At 46.9% G+C, this 25,675-nt stretch overlaps 1 protein-coding gene across 1 annotated transcript in view; it reads left to right on the top strand.

The window, feature by feature from the left end:
• LOC132571888 (uncharacterized) overlaps nucleotides 1-25,675 on the top strand; it is a 128,773-nt gene that overhangs the window by 24,592 nt on the left and 78,506 nt on the right. The window contains exons 2-6 of the mRNA XM_060238680.1: nucleotides 8,691-9,183; nucleotides 14,570-14,654; nucleotides 15,082-15,167; nucleotides 15,417-15,543; nucleotides 18,227-19,253. Of these exons, the coding sequence (XP_060094663.1) occupies nucleotides 8,691-9,183; nucleotides 14,570-14,654; nucleotides 15,082-15,167; nucleotides 15,417-15,543; nucleotides 18,227-19,253 (1,818 nt within the window). The remainder of the gene's footprint in view (nucleotides 1-8,690; nucleotides 9,184-14,569; nucleotides 14,655-15,081; nucleotides 15,168-15,416; nucleotides 15,544-18,226; nucleotides 19,254-25,675) is intronic.

The following is a 25,675-nucleotide window of genomic DNA, read 5'->3' as shown; positions in this document are numbered from 1 at the left end:
GAGGGAAGGCATTTAAAAGGAGCACGGTCCCTTTAAATGTGATGGCCAGAACTCCCTTCAGAATTCAATTTTGCTTGTCACACCCTTGCTCCTGGCTTCATTCCCAAAGTCTCCTGACTCCACCCCCAAAGTTTCCAGATATTTTTTGAATTGGACCTGGCAACCCTAAGTCACCCAGAATTACAACCGATCTCCAAACAACAGAAATAATTTCCATGGCAGAAAATGGCTTTGAAGCATGGACTGTGTGGCATTTTGCTTCCCTCCCCAAAATGCACCCTTCCCTATTTCCATCCTGCATGGGGATGTCCAATGTCCAGACCCAGAGTTGGCAACCCTGTCAGGATCCATGACTTTTTGGAACCTTATCTAGCAAAAAAAAGAACCCTTTTGCTGCATTCAACCATTTTTTTAAAAAATGTATCATATTTCAATCCTGCACATTCTCAAAGGGGGAGCAGATGGGGTGCCATGTTGGTCTGTCAGTACTTTACTTTGAATCTGTCAGAAAGGTGGCTGACAAATTAATAAAATAGGATTTTTTGCAAAGGAATGCAGTTCCAGCTGACTTGTGGCTTAATATTCTAATGAGTTCCTGCTGGGCATTTTCTACCAAAAAAACCCTGCAGAAAACAATTGTGACATCAGGAGGTGTGGCCTAATGTGCAGATGAGTTCCTGCTGGGCTTTTCCCACAAAGAGCCCTGTGTGAAACAATGGTGCCATCAGGTGTGTGTGGCTTAATATGCAAATAAGTTCCTGCAGGGCTTTTTGAGCCCTGCGCGAAACAATGGTGTTCCCAGGGCTTTTTTTTTTTTTTTTTTAAGCAGGAACGCACCGGAACACAGTTCCGGCTGCCCTGGTATCAGGGTGTGTGACTTAATAGGCAAATTAATTTCTGGTAACATCAGGGTGTGTCGCCTAAAATGCAAATGAGTTCCTGCTGGGCTTTTTCTACCAAAAAAGCCCTGGGTGTTCCGGAGAACTTGGAACACAGAGCTACAATAAAGGATTCATCTTTGCTGTTACTCATTGGTGGTGGTTTGGGCAGACTGGTGCAGGGAATTGTGGAAATGATTTTTTCATGATCTGCACAGAAGTGCAGTCACTACATTTCTGCTTTCTTCCTGGCTGTCACTGGAGGGGAAATGAATGAACTCTGCCACTGACCTAGGGTTGCCAAGTCCAACCCCAGAAATATCTGGGGACTTCGGGGGTGGAGCCAGGAGACTTTGGGGGTGGAGCCAGGAGACACTGGGGTGGAGCTAGGGGGGAGGAGGAGAAACGGCACCAGGGAGCGTGGCGAGCCGCCCTGTCTCGGAGCGGGCGACGCTGCTGCGCCGCTGCCGCCTCTTCTCCGCTCGCCGTGGCTGCTCCTCCGAGATGGGCTCAGCCTGAGCCCATCTCGGAGGAGCAGCCACGGCAAGCGGAGAAGAGGCGGCAGCAGGGCGGCGGCCTTGACTCGCCCACTCCGCTCCGCCTCTGGGGTGGAATTGGAGAGGGGGTGGAGGCGGGCCGGGGGCGTGGCGAGCCCGGATTCGCGGCTCGGATTCGCGGCCCGGATTCGCGGTTCGCCATGCTCCTGGCCTGCCTCACCCTCCCCTGCGCTGCTGCCGCCTCTTGGCTGCTCCTCCGAGATGGGCTCAGCCTGGGCCCATCTCGGAGGAGCAGCTGTGGTGGGCGAGGAGGGGGCGGCTGCGGCGCAGCGGCCTCACCCGCTCCAGGATCGGGCGGCTTGCCATGCTCCCTGGTGCCATTTCCCCCCTCCCTCCGCTTCCGTTTTTTTGGGGAGCGGGGGAAGAGGGTGGAAATTCTGGGGTCCCCCGCCAGGGCGGGAGGGTTGGGAAGCCTACACTGACCTGCATTTTGAAGTGTTCGTGTTCTCTGCTTGTCCTGGTCTTACGTGGTGACAGTTCCCCAGGACTTCTTTTTTTGTAGCAGAAACTCCTTTACATATTAGCCACACACCCTTGATGTAGCCAATCCTCCAGTAGCTTACAGTAGGCACTGTAAGAACAGCCCTGTAAGCTTTTGGAGGACTGGCTACATCAGGGGTGTGTAGCCTAATATGCAAAGGAGTTCCTGCTACAAAAAAGCCCTGCAGTTTCTTAATGCTTCCATGAGCTCTCTTTCTTCCACACTTGGGTAAATCACAGCTTGGAACTCTCAAGTTTTCATGGTCGGGCAAAGGTCCAATTGGCAGACTTAAATCTGCCACACACAGTAGTCATCCATAACTTCAAAACATTACACAGTCCAGAACCTGTTATTTTCAGGTGGTTAGTTGTGTTGGTCTGCACTGTTACGGCACGATTTGAGACAAGCAACATCTTAAAGACCAACAAGTTTTCAAGAGTCTAACCTCCCTTTGTAAGATGAAGGGAGTGTTGAATTCTACACCTTGGAAACATTGTTGGTCTTACAGGGGCTACTGGAATCGCATCAGATCTTGTTATGTGAACTCTCTTAATGGTGTAGCCATGTCAAAAAGTCCTTGTTAGTAATGGACATATGGAATTCACTGCCACAAGAAGTGGTGGTGGCTACACGCATAGACAGGTTTGAGAGGGGATTGGTTAAACAACTGAAGCGAAGGTTCATCAATAGCTATTAGCTGTAAGGTATGAATTCCACATGTTAATCACCCTTTGGGTGAAGAAGTACTTCCTTTTATCCGTTTTAACCTGACTGCTCAGCAATTTCATTGAATGCCCACAAGTTCTTGTATTGTGAGAAAGGGAGAAAAGTACTTATTTCTCTACTTTCTCCATCCCATGCATTATCTTGTAAACCTCTATCATGTCACCCCGCAGTCGACGTTTCTCCAAGCTAAAGAGCCCCAAGCGTTTTAACCTTTCTTCATAGGGAAAGTGTTCCAAACCTTTAATCATTCTAGTTGCCCTTTTCTGCACTTTTCCCAATGCTATAATATCCTTTTTGAGGTGCGGTGACCAGAATTGCACACAGTATTCCAAATGAGACCGCACCATTGATTTATACAGTGGCATTATGATACTGGCTGATTTGTTTTCAATTCCCTTCCTAATAATTCCCAGCATGGCGTTGGCCTTTTTTATTACAGTCGCACAGTGTCTTGGCATTTTCAGTGAGTTATCTACCATGACCCCAAGATCTCTCTCTTGGTCAGTCTCTGCCAGTTCACACCCCATCAACTTGTATTGGTAGCTGGGATTCTTGGCCCCAATGTGCATTACTTTGCACTTGGCCACACTGAACCTCATCTGCCACGTTGACGCCCACTCACCCAGCCTCAACAGATCCCTTTGGAGTGCCTCACAATCTTCTCTGGTTCTCACCTGAACAATTTAGTGTCATCTGCAAACTTGGCCACTTCACTGCTCACTCCCAACTCCAAATAATTTATGAACAAGTTAAAGAACATGGGAGCCAGTACTGAGCCCTGCGGCACCCCACTGCTTACTGTCCTCAACTGCAAAAACTGCCCATTTATACTCACTCTCTGCTTCCTATTAATTAGCCAGTTTTTGATCCACAAGAGGACCTGTCCTTTTACTCTATGACTCTCGAACTTACTAAGGAGCCTTTGATGAGGAACTTTATCAAAAGCTTTCTGGAAGTCAAGGTAAACAACATCTATTGGGTCTCCTTTGTCCACATGTTTGTTCACCCCCTCAAAGAACCCCCTCAGCCCCTCAAAGAACTGTAACAGGTTAGTGAGGCAAGATCTTCCTTTACAGAACCCATGCTGAGTCTTCCTCAATAACTCGTGTTCATCAATGTGCCTACTCATTCGGTCCTTGATAATGGTTTCTACCAACTTTCCCGGTATTGAAGTCAGACTGACTGGCCTGTAATTTCCCGGATCTCCTCTGAAACCCTTTTTAAAGATGGGGGTGACATTTGCTACCTTCCAGTCCTCAGGAACGGAGGCAGATTTAAATGAAAGATTACATATTTTTGTCAGAAGATCCACAAGTTCAACTTTGAGTTCTTTCAGAACCCTATGGCATAGAGTGCTAAGCAGCAGTGCTGGTGCTGTCCAAGCTCTGCTCCCGACCTGAGTTCGATCCCAGCGGAAGCTGTGTCCAGGTAGCCAGCTCAAGGGTTGACTCAGCCTTCCATCCTTCCAAGGCTGGTAAAATGAGTACCCAGCTTGCTGGGGGGAAAGCGTAGTAGATGACTGGGGAAGGCAATGGCAAACCACCCTGTAAAAACTCTGCCAAGAAAACGTCATGATGTGATGTCACCCCATGGGTGTATAAGGACTCGGTGCTTGCACAGGGGGACTACCTTTATCTTTTTATAGATGGAATGGCCTGTCTGGGGCAGTGACACTCTGTCTTTTTGGTGCTTCAGGGACAACTGTGGGAGGGCCTCTGAAGTTCTGGCCCCACTGGTGGACCTCCTGAGGGCACCTGGGTTTTGGCCACTGTGTAACACAGAGTGTTGGACTGGGTGGGCCATTGGCCTGATCCAACATGGCTTCTCTTACATTCTCATGATCCCAGAAACCATCAGCATCATCATTACAGGCCATGTTTCAAAGCCATTTCTCCCATGGAAGTGATCTCTGTTGTCTGGAGATCGGTTGTAATTCCAGGAGATTTAAGATTGCCAGGTCCAATTCAAGAAATATATGGGGACTTTGGGAAGGGGGGTGGGTGGAGCCAGGAGACATTGGGAGTGGTGCCAGGAGCAAGGGTGTGACAAGCACAATTGAACTCCAAAGGGAGTTCTGGTCATCACATTTAAAGGGACCACACACCTTTTAAATGTCTACCCTCCATTGGAAATAATAAAAGATATGGGCACCTTCTTTTGGGGCTCATAGAATTGGACCCCCTAGGCCAGTCTTTTTGAAACTTGGAGGGTGTTTTGAGGAGAGGCACTGGATGCTGTGCTGCGCATTTGGTGCCTCTACCTAAAAAACCCCACCCAACTCCCCTAGAGCCCCAGATACCCACAGATCAAGTCTCCATTATACCCTTTGGGAATTGGTCTCCTTAGGAAATAATGGAGTGCCCAGCAGATGTTTCCCCCCTGCCCACTTTCTGATGACCCTGAAGCAGGGGGGGAGGACCTCCAAACCAGGGGATCCCCTGCCCCCAACTGAGGATTGGCAACCCTAGACTCCAGTCCCCATCTGGAGGTTGACAAATGAAATTATCTGTGATTTCCCCCGCCCATCAGCTGTACCTCAAAACCCGCCAGGTTGCAATGGGTTAACACCACCAAGTTTATCGGGGAAAGAGCGTGGGAGGACGACGCCTTCCTGCAGGTCCTTCCCCCTTCAGGCCTTCCATTCCGAAATCCAATTGCATTCACACCAGAGAGTCGGCTTCCTGTAGACTCTCCCCACCCCTCCTTCGAGGGCCCATTGATTCTTCCCTCTCCAGGATCTGGTGAGTTTTGCATGCATTTGGCTCTGAGGGAGCTGGAATTGGGGGGTAGGGATGAAAAGGAGGAGACCCTCAGTTTCCAGGAAGAGCCAGTTAAATAGAATGGGAGGAGCGCAAGGAGGGGGCTGCGCTTGGGAGGTTGAAGCGCTGGGGACAATTATTTGCCTTTTTAAAAAGGAGCCTGCCCTCTGGTTGCCAACTTCCAGGTGAGGCTTGAAGATCTCCCAGAATTACAACTGATGTCCAAATGACAGAGATCATTTCCCCTGGGGGGAAAATGGCTGCTATGGAGAGTGGACTTTGTGGCATTCCTGCCCCCCCCCACCCCACTGAAGTCCCTCTTCTTCCCAAAGTTTGCCTTTCCCACGGTCTCCAGGAATTTCCCAATTTGGAGATGGCAACCACATTCTGTCCATTCATTTGACATTCCTAACTCAAGACTCTGTTTCCTCTGCTGAACCAGGATATCACCTTTGAAGATTCTGGGCGTTGAGATTCAACGCAGTGCCATCTAAATAGGCTTGAAACTCCTTTGCATCTCTATTTTATTTATTTATTTAAAACATTTCTAGGCCTCCTTTCCATCCTAATGGGTTCCCCCAAAGTGGTCTCCAAGCATTAAAACATGTATCTATGTGTGTGGGCACAATAAATAAATTTTAAATAAATAAATGTCGATGTATTGAGTGACTGATGTGGAATAGTATGGTATATAGGTAAGACAAAAAAAAAAGAGGGGGAGGGGTGGACAACTTTAAACAGGAAAGGTAACCCAAAAGACAGACAAAGATGATAATTAAATATAGATAGATCCAAGTTGGTAGCCGTGTTGGTCTGAAGCAGTAGAACAAAGTAGGAGTCAAGTGTACCTTTAAGACCAACAAAGTTTTATTCAAAATAGGAGTCGATTGCACCTTTAAGACCAGCAAAGTTTTATTCAAAATAGGAGTCAATTGCACCTTTAAGACCAACTTAGTTTTATTCGGAACATAAGCTTTCGTGTGCTCTTAAACACACTTCATCAGACGAGGAATCCGGCACAGTGAGCAGAGCCATACATAGCTGGTAGGCAGTGGCCCAGAATGCAAAATAGCACAGATTTAAGAACCAATGACAGAATAGTAAAATTATTTGGTAGGTAGTGGTTTAGAATGTAAAATGGTACAAATATAAGATCCAATGACAGAATAGTTAAATTAACAAATCGAGCAAACCTTTGATCTGAGTAGCATGAGCATTTTTATTCAGAATTTATTCAGAAAGTAAGCTTTCGTGTGCTCCAAGCACACTTCATCAGACAAGGAATCAGATACAGTGAGCAGGGCTATATATAGCTGGTAGGCAGTGGTTTAGAATGCAAAATGGTACAAATTTAAGATGCAATGACAGAATAGTAAAATCAACAAATTGAGCAAACTTTTGATTTGGGTAGCATGAGCATGCTACCCAAAATCAAAACAGTAATATGTCAAAATGTGAGAATACAAAGTGAGAATGTCTGTCAATCACTCTATTATATAAGCCTGGGTCAAAAAGAGGGCATTACTTAATCAGTAAATATATTTACTTATATATTATAATTAAATATAGTTAAACACACAGGGCTAACATAAAAATATACAATATATTTTAATTATGCATAGGAAATATTAAAATCACAATAAAAACCCACACATCAGTAGTTCTGTATATACCTATACCCAATATGAGGACAAATGTCAGAATACATAAATACAGGTTAAAAAACATGTGTTCAAATACAAGAACCAAATGCGTTTCAGCAAGAAAGCCTTCCTCAGTGGGAAAATACAGGCTGAGCACTCCATAAGTAAAAATAACATTGTCACTGAACCCTCTGTCTGGATTTTGAATATTGCAGATCGGGCCGGAACAGATCCATGAGCCTATGAAATAAAACACTCTTGGATGAGTGGCTTATGTTGCATCCTAAGAATATTTATTCCTACTTACTCCATGGGTGAATATCTCTGTGAGTAAGGCCCACACTGCTTTTGATAATTGTTGGGGGGGGGGGGGGTGTTAGGTCTAATCTGTATATGATGACTTTGAAATATATTGATGTTTAACTTCTGGAGCACTCAGCTCTTATCTTACCACTGAGGAAGGTTTTATTTATGTTTTAAGCACAAAATGTATTTAGTTCCTCTACTTGAATGCATTCTGTACCTTTGCACCTGTATTTCTAACATATTTGTCCTGATATTAGGAAAAGGTACTTATATATAGAACTGCCATAGATATGTTGTTTGTATTGTGATTTTTAATATTTTCTATGCATAATTAAAATATCTGGTATGAACCTGATCACATTAGATCTGAAAAGCTAAGCATAAGAATATGAGAAGCCATGTTGGATCAGGCCGATGGCCCATCCAGGCCAACACTGTCACATGGTGGCCAAAGAAAACAGGTGCCATCAGGAGGTCCACCAGTGGAACCAGAGCACTGTTGCCCCCCTCCCCCAAAGCACCAAGAAGATAGAACATCACTGTCCCAGTCAGAGTTCCACCTATACCCTGTGGCTAATAGCCACTGATGGACCTCTGCTCCATATGTACATCCAGTCCCCTCTTGAAGCCATCCATGCATGTAGCTGCCACCAGCTCCTGTGGAGGGAGAGAACGGAGGGAAAGGATAATAGATAAGACAGTATCTGGAATCCTGTGTCTGGTCCCCCTCCATTCAAAGGAGATTTGCACCATTTTCTATTGCCCTCCAACCTCACTTTGCAGGGTCTGACTCAGGAAATATCTGGGAACTTTGGGGGTGGAGCCACAGAGGCAAGCTATGACAAACATAATTGAACTCCAAAAGGAGTTCTGGCCATCACATTCCAAGGGCTCCTTTGAAATGCCTTTCCTTCACTGGAAATAATGGAAAATAGGGGTGCCTTCTTTTGGGGATCATAGAATTGGCGGGCTTTTGAAGAGAGGCACCGCATTCTACAATGAAAATCTGTTTCAAAAAGCAGTCCCTTCAGAGCCCCAGATACTCACTGATTGACTGTCCATTATATAGTGGAATGCCCAGCAGACATTTCTCCCCCCCCCCCCACACACACACACTTTCTAATAACCCTGAAGCAGGGGGGAGGCCTCCAACCTGCCCCCAGCTAGATCCCCTGCCCCCAGCTAGAGATGGGCAATCCTACTTCATAGTCTCTCTTTGGGACTCTCTTTCCTTGGTTTTCCCACAGGGACAGAACTTGGGAGCCCAGCTGAGAGCTCTGCTTTGGTTGGGAGTCTGAATGTTTAAGATAAAGCGCTTTGTGGCAATCCCTTTAAATCAGACATTCGTTGCCTTCACAACAAGAGATGACTGAAGGAAAAGGTGATTCCAGGGACCCTTGGGAGGCACCTTGGGAGGAAAGGATTGAGAAGGAAGACTTGGCTGAGCCTGAAGCCTGCAGAAGCCATGAAGGACCTTGGATGGGGCACAGGAGAGGATTCTGGGAAGGAACCCTGCCGAAGATGCAGGCTGAACCAGCTGCCAGCCTGGATCTACAGCGCCGGAGATTCAGACGGTTCGGCTACCAGGAGGCAGAGGGTCCACGAGAGGTTTGCAGTCGTCTCCATGCTTTTTGCAGTCAGTGGCTGAATCCGGAAAGGCACAGCAAGAAGGAGATGCTGGACCTGGTGATCCTGGAGCAGTTCCTGGCCATCCTGCCCCCGGAGATGCAAAGCTGGGTCAGGGAATGCGGGCCGGAGACCAGTTCCCAGGCAGTGGCCCTGGCAGAAGGCTTCCTCCTGAGCCAGGTGGAAAATGAGAAACTGGAAGGTCAGGTAAGAGGGCTGAATCCAGGTAGTTTGTGGGGCACAAGATGTGAGCGGGGGGGGGGGGGGGGGGTGCTGGATGGCCCAGGCTAGGCAGATCTTGTTGGATCTAAAAAACAAAATGGGGTCAGCCCCGGTTAGTAGGAAAGGGCAACTGGAATGATTAAAGGGTTGGAACACTTCCCCTATGAAGAAAGGTTTAAAACGCTTGGGGCTCTTTAGCTTGGAGAAATGTTGACTGAGGGGTGACACGGTAGAGGTTTGCAAAATTGTGCATGGTAGAGAAAGAAGTACTTTTCTCCCTGTCTCACAGTACAAAAACTCATGCGCATCAATGAAATTGCGAGCAGTTGGGTTAGAACAGATAAAAGGAAGTCTTTCTTCACCCAAAGTGTCATTAACACCAGGACCCGATCTACATGTTTTCTGAGGTGAAGCAAAATTAAAAAACGACATCCCCTTGTGGGCCATTCTATCTTAAGGTCTACAATGGACTCCATACCCAATTTGGCGCCCCCCCCATCAGCGCCTGGGGCAAGCACCTCCCTCTGACCCCGCCCCCCCCCAGATCCTGTTGGAGCAAGAATCTACATAAACCCAGTATAACAGCTACAGTATGACAGCTGGTGATCTAGCTGCCAGGCTAGGTCACAGTGACCTGATCAGCAGACCGGCTTGAGCCGGCAGAAGCCAAGTGATGCAATCTGCTGAGTCAGCACGGCCAGGATTGGCTGCTTGGACTATATATGATCTGTGTGTGCATCACACAGGTCTCTCCCTGTGAGATGGTGGTTAGGCGAAGCACTTTGTCCGTGGAGGTGATATTGTATAGACTGCACAAGAGAGCACTTGTCGTGTATATATGTTAATACACCTTTTGGCACTAGTTGCACGTGTCTGCCTGATTTTCTTTCCTGAAGCCCTGTGTCGGGCAAGTCATCTCCCTCACTCTGCTACTCCCGCTCCGACAGGGTTATGGGCCCAGGGCGGTTCCGCTGCGCGGAGGAGAGAGTTGAGAGTTGAGCTGACTGTGAGTTTGGAAAGAGCCGGAGGCGAGGAACGCCGGTGAAGGACACAGAAGCACCACTGCTGGTTCCCTCATGGCCTTGACAAGGAGGATGTTCCGCACCGTTATGCCGGCTGGAGGGTGTGTGAAAGATCACATCAAACGGCTAACGGACTGTTTCGTTGAGCTGGAGGCAAGAGGCAAGACTGTAGCTCCAGACGACAGAGTGTACATTTTGCTGTCGTCGTTGCCACCTGAGTACACTCCCCTGATAACTTCTCTGGAGACGGTGGACGTAGCGACCCTGACCATGGAATACGTCTGTGCCCACCTGCTTGACTTCCAAGAGAGAATTGCGGCCGTGAGCTGTCCGGGGGTGTCGGCCGGGCAGCGTGCTGTTATCGGTGTGTCCGGGAAGACAGCCAAGAATGAGCCAGCTTTTGCTGCTGGCAGGCGTCCGAAGGTGGAGGAAGTGGAGCCGACTGCGTTTGCAGTCCGTCGCTGCTATGGATGCGGGTCGTCGCAGCACCTGCTCCGAGCTTGCCCTGAGAGGGAGAAGAGGCGGGGGCGTGTGCGGCGAGAGCGGAGGACCGCCAGCCCGTGTGAGGAAGCAACCCGGCTGGTCACGTCTGCAGTAGAGAGCACAGGGTCTGCTTGGATTTTAGACTCCGGGGCAACGAGCCATCTCTGCTGCGAGAAGGAGTTGTTGAAAAACATTGACAGTCCTGAGCATAAGTATGTGAGATTGGCTGATGGGACCACTGCCAATTCTGTTTGCTCAGGCAATGTGGAATTTCCTGCACTGAAATGTATGTTGCAAAATGTGTTGTATGTACCCTCACTGCAGTCTAACCTGTTGAGTGTTAGCACACTGTTTGACCAGGGATACCAGGTGAGATTTGAGAAAACCTGCTGCAAAATCCTGGGAGGTGGGGGAAAGTTGCTTGTGACAGGAAAGAGGGAAGGTAAACTGTATGTGGTCCAGAGTGATTGTGCCCAGGTGGCTCAGGTGTCGAATGAGCCTGTGCACAATAATTGTATACATTTGCTCCATAGGAGACTTGGGCACTGCGGATTTAGGGCGTTAAAGAAAACCCTGGAGCTTGTGCCTAGTTTGAAAGTAAATCCTTGCAAATGTTACTTGGATTGCCAGGTCTGCAAGAAGACCAAAAGCAAGGCGTGTGCTGTTGCTAAAGAAAGCTCAAGGGAAAGCACACGAGCCCTGGAACTAGTCCATTTAGACGTTATTGGCCCATTGCCAAAGAGTCTGTCGGGGAGGAGATACTGCTTGGTGGCCACCGACGACCACACGAGGTACGCGTGGGTTTTCACCATGGTGCATAAGTCTGAGGTGTATAAGACATTCACCAAGTGGGTCAAAGCAGTGGAGAGACAATTAGGGGTTAATCTCCTAGCTGTACAAACCGACAGAGGGGGGGAATTCTTATCTAACCAGATGAAACGTTGGCTGGAGAACAAGGGCATTGCCCACCGTCTGACGAACCCGGCAACGCCCCGAGAAAATGGGCATGGGGCTGTATTGCAGAATGTGATGTATTGCATGTTAGAGGACGCACAACTGCCAATGACCTATTGGGCAGAAACCATACATGCAGCTGTTTTTTTGCAAAACAGGGTTTGGTGTAATACTGTGAAAAATGTGCCTTACAGGTTACTGTTGAACAAGACCCCAGATTTGAGTTCTTTAAAAGTCTTTGGGTCACGGGCTCGGGTTGGCATCCACTCCACGAGTAGCGGGGAGGGGGATGTCCGGGCAGAGAGCCTAATTTTTCTGGGCTACAAGCCAAGGGCCAGGTGTTATCGTTTCTGCAATAGCAAAAGCAAGATAACACTTAGTCAGAGTGCCCAGTTCAATGAAGAAAGCAGCTGGCCAAGGTTGCACTCCTTGCAGAAACAATTTGTCCTGCTGCCAAGTAGCGATAACGATGTTGGAGCGCAGCCCAGAACTCCAGCCCAGGAGGAGGCACCCAGTGGGGCTGGAGAAGGTGAGCCGAATGCTGGCACAGAGCCTGACGAGCAGAGTCAGGAGGCAGAGCCTCAAATGCAGGAACTGGAGGTAAAGTGTGAGAGTCAGGAGGTTCAACACCCAATTACAGGGGCAGAGCAACCAGCCCAGGAGGTGGGAACAGAGCAACCCGAAGAAGACAAAGCTGGTCCAAGCACAGGGCCACGGGTGTCTGCCAGGTCCACCAAAGGCCAACGTCCCGCTAGGTACAAGTGTCCCTATGTCACTCTGACTGTCAATCCAGACCCACCCGGATTTGAGGAAATGTTAAAAGAAAAGGCTAAGAAATGGAAAGCCTGGGTGGCAGAGTGCGAGGCAAGGGAGAAGGAGGCTGAAGCCAAGCGTCTGAAAGAGCTGGCTGAACAGGAACACGATGATGTGTTTTACAATCATGATGAGTTCCTGAACGAATTCCGGAAAGGGTTCCGAGCTACGTAAATATGAACTGTAATGTTGCTGGTGGACATGTATGTAAACTGTGTAAAGTGTTTTGGTGCACTGGGTTTAAATAGATTAGGAGGTGTGTTGGAGCAAGAATCTACATAAACCCAGTATAACAGCTACAGTATGACAGCTGGTGATCTAGCTGCCAGGCTAGGTCACAGTGACCTGATCAGCAGACCGGCTTGAGCCGGCAGAAGCCAAGTGATGCAATCTGCTGAGTCAGCACGGCCAGGATTGGCTGCTTGGACTATATATGATCTGTGTGTGCATCACACAGGTCTCTCCCTGTGAGATGGTGGTTAGGCGAAGCACTTTGTCCGTGGAGGTGATATTGTATAGACTGCACAAGAGAGCACTTGTCGTGTATATATGTTAATACACCTTTTGGCACTAGTTGCACGTGTCTGCCTGATTTTCTTTCCTGAAGCCCTGTGTCGGGCAAGTCATCTCCCTCACTCTGCTACTCCCGCTCCGACAGATCCGGCCCTGATTAACATGAAATTTGCTGCAAGGTGGGGGGGGGGCGGTCTGCAAGCACAGGAGGTGGGGTCGACTGCAAGCATAGACAGCTTCAAGAGGGGATTGGAGAAACATATGAAGCAAAGGTCCATCAGTGGCTATTACTCACAGGTCATTGATGGAACTGTCTGTCTGGGGCAGTGATGCTCTGTATTCTTGGTGCTTGGGGGGGCACAGTGGGAGGGCTTCTAGTGTCCTGGTCCCACTGGTGGACCTCCTGATGGCACCTGGGTTTTTGGCCACTGTGTGACACAGAGTGTTGGACTGGATGGGCCATTGGCCTGATCCAACATGGCTTCTCTTATGTTCTTAGTACTTGGATAGGAGACCACCAAGGAAGACGTGGCTTGCTGTGCAGAGGCAGGCATTGGCCAACCACCTCTGAATGTCTCTTGCCTTGAAAACCCCTCAGCAGGGCTTGAGCAGGACATGGACCTCAGCAAGCCGCCCTGAGCCTGCCCAGTCAAATTCAAGAAATATCTGGGGTCTTTGGGGGTGGAGCCAGGAGACTTTGGGGGTGTGGCCAGGAACAAGGGTGTGACAAGCATAATTGAACTCCAAGGGAGTTCTGGCCATCACATTTAAAGGGACAGCACACCTTTTTAAATGTCTTCCTTCCATAGGTAATAATGAAGGATAGGGGCACCTTCTTTTGGGGCTCATAGAATTGGACCCCCTGGTCCAATCGTTTTGAAACTTGGAGGGTACTTTGGGGAGAGGCACTGGTGCCTCTACCTCAAAAAACAGCTCCCCCAGAGACCCTGAAACCTCCAGATGAATTCCCCATTATACCCTATGAGAATCGATCTCCACATAGGGAATAATGAAGTGCTCAGCAGACGTTTCCCTCCTCCCCATCACCCCGTATCTGGCGACTCTGAAGTGAGGGATTGGCCTCTCTACTCATGAGTTACAGCCAACTTCTTTCAAGTAACACAGACACACCATCCCAAGAGGAAGCCTTTCAATCGGAGACTGGAGCCTCCGGAGGTGGAAAGGCACATGGTCCTCTGGGGGCAGGACTTCCCCCCGCTGGCCGGCTGACTGGGGGCGGGAAGGAGCCTGGGAAAGTGGAAGAACCCCTGCTGGGACTGGGGATTGGCAAGCCTAGCAGGTTGGAAGGGATATAAATCAAATAAACCCTGAGCCCGTCAGGGGAGGGCGGGATATAAATATGATAAATAAATAAATATACCTATTTTTTGTAGCAGGAACTCCTTTGCATATTAGGTCGCACCCCCCTGAAGTAGCCAATCCTCCTGGAGCTTATAGAAGTAGTTCCTGCTACAAAAAAATCCCTGCCTTTTGGGAGACCTCAGAGGATGAAGGAATTGGCAAAAATCATCCCTCCCTCCCAGTTGCATGGTCTTTTAGCTGACTTGGCTACTGGTTTTCTGCAGGAACTGGAGGCTCATTCAGATACTGAGAAGAAACTACCCTTTAGGGGGATCGTACGGGAACATGACCAAGATGTTGCCTCTCTGGGTAAGGCTAGACAGAGCCTGTTTTCCCTTTGTTTCTCCCTTTATTTTGTGCCAGAAAGAGGGACGTCGGCATTATAATAACAGTTTATTTATGAGAAAAGTAACGTGCTACCTAAAGGCTACCTGGTTTTCAGATGGGGAATTGAAAATTCATAGGGTGGCTGGAGGAAAAATCTGAGGCCTTATCAGGGTGATTGTTTGACGAGACTGCCTGTCGGGTACAGGGGGCTTTGAAAAGGATGGGATGAACTGAAGAACTGATACTTGTTTTCAGCTTGGAGGCTAAAGGTCACCTCCATGTTCAGAGGCAGTCTACCCTGGAATACCAGCAGCTGCTGGTGACCAATACAGAAAACTGAAATGGTCAGCATAAACATACTGGACGTGGATAAAGAATGCAGCCTCTTCCCCAACCTTTCTTTCTCTAGCAGAAGTTGGAATGGTGCCAGCTCTAAGGTCCGGATTTCCTCTTGTTTGCGGTATGGAAGGAACCTCTTCTTGGCAGCCAGATCAGGTAGGGGAGGGATCGTCCGGCGGTGGGAAAGGGGCAGCTTTGATCCCTTGTGCTCCCTTTCCTTCTGTGAAAGCCTCACCTCTGGGGAAACCAGGGTGGTCCATTGTGGAAGAGTCAGCCTTGCATGCATCTGGGCACCCAAATTTAACCACGTTTGCTGTCAGAAGAAAAAGAAGGACAACGTTGTCCACAAATAAATCTGAGGGAAAATAAATAAATAATTAAATAAAGTTTTCTCACTGTTTTCAGGGCCCAGTGTCCTTTGAGGAGGTGGTGGTGTGCTTCACTGAGGAGGAATGGGCTCTGCTGGATAGGGGCCAAAGAGCCCTGTATGGGGAAGTGATGGAGGAGAATTATGAAATGGTGGCCTCTCTGGGTAAGGTTTCTTGCTCTTTCCCTCACACTAAAGTTAACAGTGGTCCCAAGGCACTGTTTGGAGCCAGGAAAGGACTGGCTGTGGGCAGAAGACCAGGCTAGATTGATGCCCTAAACCCAGCCCAACAATGGTGCCCCTCGGCATTTCCATTTCTGTAATAATAATTATCGTATTGCATTATGTGTAGTGTAGCAAAACCAAGTGAGAACCACAGTTTGAAATTGCTGGTAAACAATGGAAAACTGTGTAGCACAATAACACTATGTCAATAAGGAACAATTGTGACAACAGTTTCTGTATCCAACTTCTAGTATATTATAATAAAGAAAATAAATGTAGCTGACAAATAGGCCCTGTCCATAACAAATAATATCCATAAACAAAATCAGTGCACAGTCCAAGTGCTATTCCAAAATTATCCTGAAGTGGATCATTGACGAATAACAAAGGAACGGACGCTGCAGCCCAATCAAGAACTTCAGGACTGGTTTTGGTAAAGACACCTTCAACTTTTAGGTTCCACCTGCAGCCATTACGATTATGAATATCTGTCAGCTATGGAAGCTCCAATCTATATTCATTCAAGTAGACATAGTGCAAACACTTTGTAGCCACAAATTCCAACTACAAAGTGTTTGCACTATGTCTACTTGAAGAAGCTGTGGCTCTTTCTGTCCTTCCCCAGGGGCCCAGGAGGAGGAGGAGCCTCAGCCAATAGAAGGAAGAGAGGCTTGGCTCAATAGCTCTGCTGTGCAATTGAGAAAGCCTGGCAAAGCAAGCTCTGCCTTCCTCCTCTTCCTTCCCATGGGAGAAGCCTCAGCCAATGGAGAAAATAGAGACTTTGCTCTGTAGGTCCTGTGCCATTGAGCAAGCTGTGATGCAGAAGGAAGCAAGAGAGAGGTGTTACAGGAATTTATTTTTGTACCCCCAGGAATACAAAACCAAAACCTGCAGTTACCAAAAGAACCTGCAGTTATCAGAAGGCTAATATACACTCTTTAATAAGTTTTAAGACATCATAGATAAACTTTATTAGACTCCAAGGTTAGAAAAGCAAAACTGTTTATTAGACTCCAAGTTTCTCCTTTAGACAGCAGGCTTAAAATATATGGATAGAAAAGCAAAACAGAAAACAGTTTAGATAACTTTCACAAAACAGTTACACAGAATTCAGTCAAGCATAAAGCATAGTTCTACAATAAAGCAGAGAGCATACTGTAAAGAATAAGTCCCAATAGGGAATTCACCCTATTGCCACATTTTCCCATTTAAAATATGTCCCAAGTCTCTAGTAGATGCTATACTCTAGATTCTAAGGTTGAGCATTAAGCTATGTTTGAGGCCTCAAACAGGAAATGACTTAAAATCATCAAAGGCTGTCTATCCTCTTCAGGGGTGTCAAACTCACTTGTTATGAGGGCCAAATCTGACTTAAATTAGACCTTGTCAGGCCAGGCCAGGACAGGCTGGGCCATATGTGTACCTATTTAAGATTAGGTTAAAAAACCTTAAAACATGATTAAAACATTTGCACTCGTTGGTCTTGAAGGTGCTTTCTTTGCATCTCTCCCACAGGATACAGGCAAAGAAAGCTCTGGCTCTTTCCTTCCTTCCCCAGAGGCCCAGTGGGGAGGAGCCTCAGCCAATAGAAGGAAGAGAGGCTTGGCTCAGTAGCTCTGCCATGCGACTGATAAGAGCCTGGCAAAGCAAGCTCTCCTTTCACCCCTTCCTGTCAAGGAGAAGCCTCAGCCAATGAAGAAAATGGAGGTTTTGCTCTGTAGCTCCTGTGCGATTGAGCAAGCCTTGCAAAGCAAGTTGTAATGTAGAAGGAAGCAGATGACAGCCAGTTGTTCGGGGGCCTGATAGGAGCCCTCCGAGGGCCTGATTTGGCCCCCGGGCCACATGTTTGACACTCCTGTCTTAGATAGTCCAGCAGAGAAATTGTCTCTGCAGGGCAGCCCAGAGTCTAAGTTCCAGTTAGCTTGGCATGATCTCACACAGCAGCTAGTGCAGCAGACTCTGGTGCAGATCAGCTGCTTGTGCCTCAAAATCCAGAGCTTTTAAAGGCTTCAACCCATCTCTTATCAGATAGTATTGGATCCACAGCTGCACCTTAATGTAAACAATTTTACAGCCAAATCAAAACAATCAGAGCCCATATTGCCCTCAGTTTCCTTCTACCTTTCACCTACTTTTTGGGTCTTTATAGATAGCTGCTTCCTGCAATACCATATAAGGAACATACGCAATATGGCAATTCCTACCTTGAGACAGCTTATGAACTTTTACCCACTAACCTAGATTTCCCCACTCAGGCATTTATCTGAGAGAAATATAGAGGCTTAAGGTGTTTGAAGAGCTTAGAGCTGAAGAGCTCTTAGTGCCTGTTCCATAAGAGTATGGCTACTTTCAGAAAGAGTTCTTGTAACCAATTTCATAAAGAGTATGGTTAAGATCATCAAGAGGGCCAACCCAAAATAAATTCTGCCACAAGAGGGAGAACGAAGCAGATGACAACCAGTTGCTCGGGGGCCTGATAGGAGCCCTCTGGGGGCCTGATTTGGCCCCTAGGCTGCATGTTTGACACCCCTGTTGTAGTCGCTTTACATGGAAGCGCAGCTTCTTCTCTTTTCCACCTGGAGGCCCACAATCCTCCTTACCAGTTTTCTCTGTGTTCCATCAGGAGTGGGGCGGAGGAGTGAGAATGAAGGAGACCCATTCGGAGGTGGCCAATCAGAAGAGGAGGAAGAGCAGAACAGAGAAAATGAAGAAACGAAAAGGAAAAAACCTCCTGCTTCTCAGGGTGCTGATGTCCGCAAAGCCCTAATTCAAGAGCAAGCTGATGTAGGAAAGGGACAGATCCAGTGCCCCGTGTGTGGGAAATGCTTCAGCGTTCAATCCAGATTTAATATTCACTGGACAGTTCACACCGGGGAAAAGCCATTCAGATGCTCAGAATGTGGGAAGAGCTTCCGTCAGAGGAACAAACTGACGACACACCAGCGAATCCACACTGGAGAGAAACCGTATCTGTGCATGCAGTGTGGGAAGAGCTTCAGTTGTAACACACACCTTACTCTACATAAAAGGATCCACACAGGGGAGAAGCCATATAAATGCCCACAGTGTGGGAAGAGCTTCAGCGTTCGTTCAAACCTTCGGCGACACCAGAGAATCCACACCGGGGAGAAACCGTATGAATGTCCCACATGCGGCAGGGGTTTTGTGAATAATGCTGACCTGACAAGACACCAGAGGATCCACACAGGAGAGAGACCTTTCAAGTGTGCAGAGTGTGGGAAGAGGTTCAACCAGAGGGATGAACTGATTATTCATCAAAGAATCCACACTGGGGAGAAACCTTTCATTTGCTCAGTGTGTGGAAAGAGGTTTCGTGGGAAGAGTTCGCTTTCTAAACACCAGCAGATCCACACTGGGGAGAAGCCCTTCAAATGCTCCGAGTGCGGAAAGAGCTTCCTTAATAACAGAGGCCTTACAAGGCATCAGAGAATCCACACTGGGGAGAAACCTTTTACGTGTTTGGAATGTAATAGGAGCTTTTCTGAAAACTCAACCTTAAAGAAACACTTGAGAATCCACAGTGGGGAGAAGCCTTTTACGTGTTCAGAGTGTAGCAAGAGTTTTTGTGAAAGTTCAGCTTTAAACAAACATTTAAGAATTCATACAGGGGAGAAACCATATCAGTGCTCGTGATCTGGGAATTGGTTCAAGTGTACATTATTGCTGAAGTTAGCACATTAAAAGGGGGTGTATACCCTTGAAAGCTTATACCCTGCACACTCACATAAATAAATAACAGGCCTTACAAAGTCATAGGATCATAGAGTTGGAAGGAACCTCCAGGGTAATCTAGTCCAAACCCCACCCCCCACCCCGCACAATGGTTTCCCTATCCAAACCAACTTTGGCAACAATCCCAGAATTCACATGGGAGAATTCAGAATTCACTTATAAAAGTTTCAGTTGTTTGTAAAAGTCAGGGCTTTTTTTGTAGCAGGAGCTCCTTTGCATATTAAGCCACACCCCCTGATGTAGCCAATCCTCCTGGAGCTTACAGTAGGCCCTGTACTAAGAGCCCTGTAAGCTCTCAGAGGATTGGCTACATCAGGTGTGCGTGGCCTAATATGCAAAGGAGTTCCTGCTACAAAAAAAGCCCTGGTAAAAGTATTGCATGGGAGAGAATGTGTGATTCTGGAAACATGTCTGAACGGGAGCCAACGTCATGGCAAGCATACAGTCAGTCTTTTGAATTGGATGCCCCTGTGATGAATCAGTTTTAGCTCCTAGTAACCAAGTTAGTGTCCATTTTCCTGGAGATAGATGACTTATTCAGGTAGCTTCAGAAAGGAAGAGCATGTGGGAATCTTCAAGTTCAAGTTTATTTAGGTTTAATAGCCCATTGGCCATACAACCATTAAAAAAAACCCTGAAGAATTTAAAAACACAGTGAAACAAAAGTTTGCCACTTCTACAATGCAGTTTGGCAGAGTCTTGATCTTGAAGTATCAGAAATAGTTGAGTACCTCAGCAGTCATTTTCTGGGGACTCTTTCTCATTTCTGGGGACTCTCTTTGCATATTTTGGGCAGCGGAAGAAGACAGGAGATGGCAAGTCAAGTTCTGTCAAGGAGCAGTCATAATAGCTCTCATCTGGAGGTATTCTAGGAAGATAACCCTTCATTTCAGCTGTTGGGAATGCATTATAGCATGCATTCATATATGACCACCTCAGTTTAGGAACTGACAGTGTGTTAAGATCAGGGGTAGCCAAACTTGCTTAACATAAGAGCCACAAAGAATAAACTTCAGATGTTTGAGAGTCACAAGACATGAATGACAGATGTTTTGAGAGCCACAAGACATGAACATCAAATGTTTGAGAGCTGCAAGACTGGAAGGGAGGGAGGAAATAGATGGGAAAGGGGAAGTGGAAAGAAAGCAACTTCAACTTTAAATGCATTCTCCATGCTGCCGGCTGGCTTGACTTGAAGAAGTGATTTAGAGAGACAAATGCCTTCTCCAAGCTGGCTGATGGGCTGGTGGGGGGTTCAAGAGCCACACAATATGTATGAAAGAGCCACAGTTTGGCCACCCCTGGTTAAGATAAAAGGGACAGGTATTTTATGGGCTCCAGGAACACTCAATAGACTAAGGCTGCAATCACACACAGTAAATATTGCACTTTCCACCCACTTTCAATGGACTTTCAAGCTGGATTTTATGGAGTGAACTGGCAAAATCCAGTTAGAAAGTGCATTAAAAGTGGATTGAATGTACATTATTTAGTCTGTATTGCTGCCCAGGTTTGCTGTTTCCTACATTTTGGTTTCTTATTTAGAATCCTTTCACATTCCTTGGTTTTATGTTTTTGTTCTCTTTCCCATAATAACCCTGATTTATTTTGTAATGCTTCTTAAGAACATAAGAGAAGCCATGTTGGATCAGGCCAATGGCCCATCCAGTCCAACACTCGGGGTCACACCGTAGCCAAAAAAAAAAAAAAACACCCAAGTGCCATCAGGAGGTCCATCAGTGGGGCCAGGACACTAGAAGCCCTCTGACTGTTGATCCCCCCACCGCCAGCACCAAGAATACAGAACATCACTTGCCCCAGAAAGAGAGTTCCATCTATACCTTGAGTCTAAGAGCCACTGATGGACCCCTGCTTCAGATGTTTCTTCAGAACTACACTTACAGACCTTACAGGACACCATTTCTCTCCCCTCCTCTGGTTCCTGTTCAGTTTCACTTTTCAGTTTCACTTTTCCCAGAATTATTCAGGTAACTGAAATTTGAACTTGGAGTAAGTCCCAGATTCTTTTATTTTTCCCTTCTTCCAACTTTTCCTCTCTCGTTTTTCATTTTGTTTTACAAGCATTACTTTCCATATGCATTTCTCACAGATCTCTCTCCCTTCGTGGAAATAGATTTTGGTCTGTATTTATTCCCATGTGAGCAGCCTCTGTGGCGCAGAGTGGTAAAGCCGCAGTACTGCAGTCCGAGCTCTCTGCTCACGACCTGAGTTCAATCCCGGCGGAAGCTGGGTTCAGGTAGCCGGCTCGAGGTTGACTCAGCCTTCCATCCTTCCGAGGTCGGTAAAATGAGTGCCCAGCTTGCTGGGGGGGGGAAGTATAGATGACTGGGGAAGGCAATGGCAAACCACCCCGTAAAAAGTCTGCCATGAAAACATCGTGATGCGACATCACCCCAGAGTCGGAAATGACTGGTGCTTGCACAGGCTACTACCTTTACCTTTTACCTTTAATTCCCATGTAGGGTTCCCAGATCCCTCCTGGCCATGGATGGGGGGGAGGGGAAGGATGCCAGCTCCACTTTGGGAAACTCCTGGAGATTTGGGGGTGGAGCCTTGGAGGGCAGGGCCCTCCATGAGGTACAATTCCAAAGAATCCACCCTCCAAAACATCCCATATTCTCCAGGGAAACTGATGTCTGAAGATGCAGTAATTCTGAAGGGTCCTCAAGTCCAGCCTGGAGGCTGGCATCCATATTTCTTTGGGAGCGGAAGTTCAGCCATACCTGGAAAATGGCATTGCTTTCTTTGTAACATTTCAAAATTCTGTTCCTCACACGCCTCAGGCCATTTCTCCCTTCTCTCTGACATTTGACCCAAAGAATCTTCCTGAATACCTCAGGAAGAAGGCATCTAATGAGGATGATGGGCAGTCCATTCAGGAAAGACAAAAGGCAATATTACTTTGTTGTTGTTCAGTCACACAGTTGAGTCCGACTCTCTGCGGCCTCATGAACCAAGTCACACCAGGTCTTCTGTCATCCAAACTAAGTCTGCTCAAATTCGTGTTAGTTACATCAGTAATGCTGTCCAGCCATCTCATCTTTTGCCATCCCCTTCTTTTGCCTTCTGTCTTTCCCAGCATCAGGGTCTTCTCCAGGGAGTGTTCCCTTCTCATCTGGTGGCCAAAGTATTTGAGCTTCAGCTTCAGCATCTGACCTTCCAAGGAACAGTCAGGGTTGATTTCCCTTAGGACTGACTGATACGATCTTTCACTCTCAAGATTCTTCTCCAGCACCACAGCTCGAAACATCTATTCGTCTGCGCTTGGCTTTCCTTATGGTCTAACTCTCACAGCCATACATTACTACTGGGAATACCATCGCTTTGACTATAACGGGTGGCCAAACTGTGGCTCGAAAATCATATGTGGCTCTTTCACACGCATTTTGTGGCTCTCGAAGGCCCCACCACCCCACTGGCTGGCATAGAGAAGGCATTTGTCTCTTTAAATCACTTCTCCAAGCCAAGCCAGCGAGTAACTTTCTTACCACCTCTCCCTCCTCCATTTATTTGCCTTCCTTTCTTCCACCTCTCCCTTTCCCATCTTCCTTCCTCCCTCCCTCCCTTCCTTGCTTCCTCTCTCCCTCCCTCCCTTCCCTCAAGCATCTGATGTTCATGTCTTGCGGCTCTCAAACATCAGACATTTATTCTATGTGCCTCTTGCATTAAGCAAGTTTGGCCACCCCTGGACTATAACTTTTTTACTTAAGGAGTGATTAAACTGAGGGATTTGCTGACAGAGGATGTAGTGATAGCCACAGGAATAAACCACTTTAAAAGGGGATTAGGCAGATTCCAGGAGGAGAGATTCAAGTGGGTAGCCATGCTGATCTGAAGCAATAGAACAAAGTTGGGAGTCCAGTGGCATTTTTAAAACCAATGAAGTTTTATTCTGGGCACAAGCTTTCGTGTGCATGCTCACAAAAACTTATACTCAGAATTAAACTTTGATGGCCTTAAAGGTGCCATTGGAGTCAAGCGTCGTTAAAGGAGGATTAGGTTTATCAGTGGCCGCTAGCCATGGTGATGAAAGGGAACCTCCACATTCAGTGGCAATAAACCTCTGACTCCTAGTGCCAGTGGGCAACATTAGTGGAAGGCCTCTGGGTCCTGTCTGCTGAATCTCCAGAGAAACTGGTTTGCCATTAGATGCAACAATGCCCTTCAGTTCTCTATATAGGCAATCAAGCCAAACCATACACCAAAGGATAAATGGACACAAATCTGACATCAAGAATCACAAAACTGAGAAACATGTAGGAGAACACTTCAGCCTTCCAGGACATTCAAGGGGGTACCTTAATGTGGCTGTTTTATTGCAAAAGGAACTTCAGATACAGACTAGGATGGGAGATTGCTGAGTTACATGTTATTAACAATGGAACATCCTGGGCTTAACAGAGATACCGGTTTCTTATCTCACTACACGTCATTCAGTTCTGGCATCTGTTTGTGAACTCTTTTATTACGTTGTATGCTGATTTGCTGCTGTTCACAGGTCTTACCAATTGCCATTATTCATTCTTATCTATATTTATTGCCCGGTTAGTTATGCATTTTGACTCTAATTAGCCCTTCCTGGCAACGCCCTCCCCACCCTCTACCTGTATGTAATGGTTGGTGACTTTTGTTTCAATGTATCTGAAGAGGTGTGTGTGCACATGAAAGCTTATACCCAGAATAAAACTTTGTTGGTCTTCAAGATGCTACTGGACTCATTGTTCTGGTGGGCCACTGTATGAGAAGGGATGCTGGACTAGATGGGTCACTGATCTGCTCCAGCATGGCTCTTAAGATTATATGTGCTTGGGAATGCTTACCCTGTCCAACATCTGCCTGAAATATCACCTGAGAGCTGAGCTTAGAAACGGCTGCTAAGTCTGAAAATGTGGGAAGCAAGCAGCATAATTGAGATGGCAGGATGCTTCAACCACATAATGTAGAAGTTTTACTGCAGTGTAACATACAATTCCTGTTTTTTGTCTAATTGGTTGGCTGGTTCCTTCCTTCCTTCCGAAATAATTTATTTGCAAGCAGCTTTATTCTTTTTTAAAAGAATAAGAGTGTTAAAGCTGCAGTGCTGCAGTCTTAAGCTCTGCTCGCGACCTGAGTTCGATCCCCAGTGGAAGTTGGGTTTTCAGGTAGCCGGTTCAAGGTTGATTCAGCCTTTCATCTTTCCGAGGTTGGTCAAATGAGTACCCAGCTTGCTGGGGGGAAAGTGTAGATGACTGGGGAAGGCAATGGCAAACCACCCCGTAAAACGTCTGCCGTGAAAGCAATGTCACCCCAGAGTCGGAAATGACTGGTGTTTGCACAGGGGACCTTTCCTTTCCTTATTCTTTTTAAAGCAAAGTTTTTTAAATCTAGGATATCTAGAAATAATCCCCCGCTTCACTGTACTGTTGAAGATATTTTTTCCCAGCTGAGCACATATTTTCAAATATCTCTTTTCTGTCACCACTTCCCTCTCAATGTATGTAATGCTGCCACCAGGAATTTATTTAACATTCCCCACTGAATTGTACCCAAGTTCTAAGGCCAGGGTGTCAAACTCATTTGTTATGATGGCCGGATCTGACATAAATGAGATGTTGGGTTGGGCTAGGTCATGTGTGTACCTATTTAAGATTAGATAGCAGAGATATACACTTTATAAAGGACACAGACAAACACAATTAAATATTTTTTTAAACAAAACAAAACATGTTTAAAAGATTAGCATTCATTGTTTTTAAAGGTGCTTTCTTTGTATTTCTTCCATGGGGTCCAGGGAATTGGGCAAAGGACGGTCTAGCTCTTTCCTTCCTTCCCCAGGGGACCAGGAGGGAAAAAAGCCTCAGCCAATAGAAGGAAGAGAGGCTTGGCTCAGTAGCTCTGCTGTGCGACTGATAGAGCCTGGCAAAACAAGGTATCCCTACCTGCTTCCCCCAAGGGAGAAACCTCAGCCAGTGGAGAAAATAGATGTTTTGCTCTGTAGCTCCTGTGCAATTGAGCAAGCTCTACAAAGCAAGCTGTGATGCAGAAGGAAGCAAGAGAGAGGGAGAAGGAAGCAGATGACAGCCAGTTGCTGCCGGGGGGGGGGGGTGGCTGATAGGAGTCCTCCAGGGGCCTGATTCACCCAGTAAGTAGAACAAAGCAGCTTATTGATGGGCTGGCAACATGCTCTCTAGATTTATAGCATGTTTCAATGGAAAATCCCCCGTCTTCCAGGCCTCTAGATTTATTGCAAGTTTTGATGGAAAATCCTTTGAGGGAACTAAAATTTACAATTTAAAGATAACCTTTAATACTGATACAA

The sequence above is a fragment of the Heteronotia binoei genome, chromosome 5 (genome assembly GCF_032191835.1).
Source record: "Heteronotia binoei isolate CCM8104 ecotype False Entrance Well chromosome 5, APGP_CSIRO_Hbin_v1, whole genome shotgun sequence".
NCBI lineage: Eukaryota > Metazoa > Chordata > Lepidosauria > Squamata > Gekkonidae > Heteronotia > Heteronotia binoei.
This window is presented reverse-complemented; position numbering and strand designations above follow the sequence as displayed.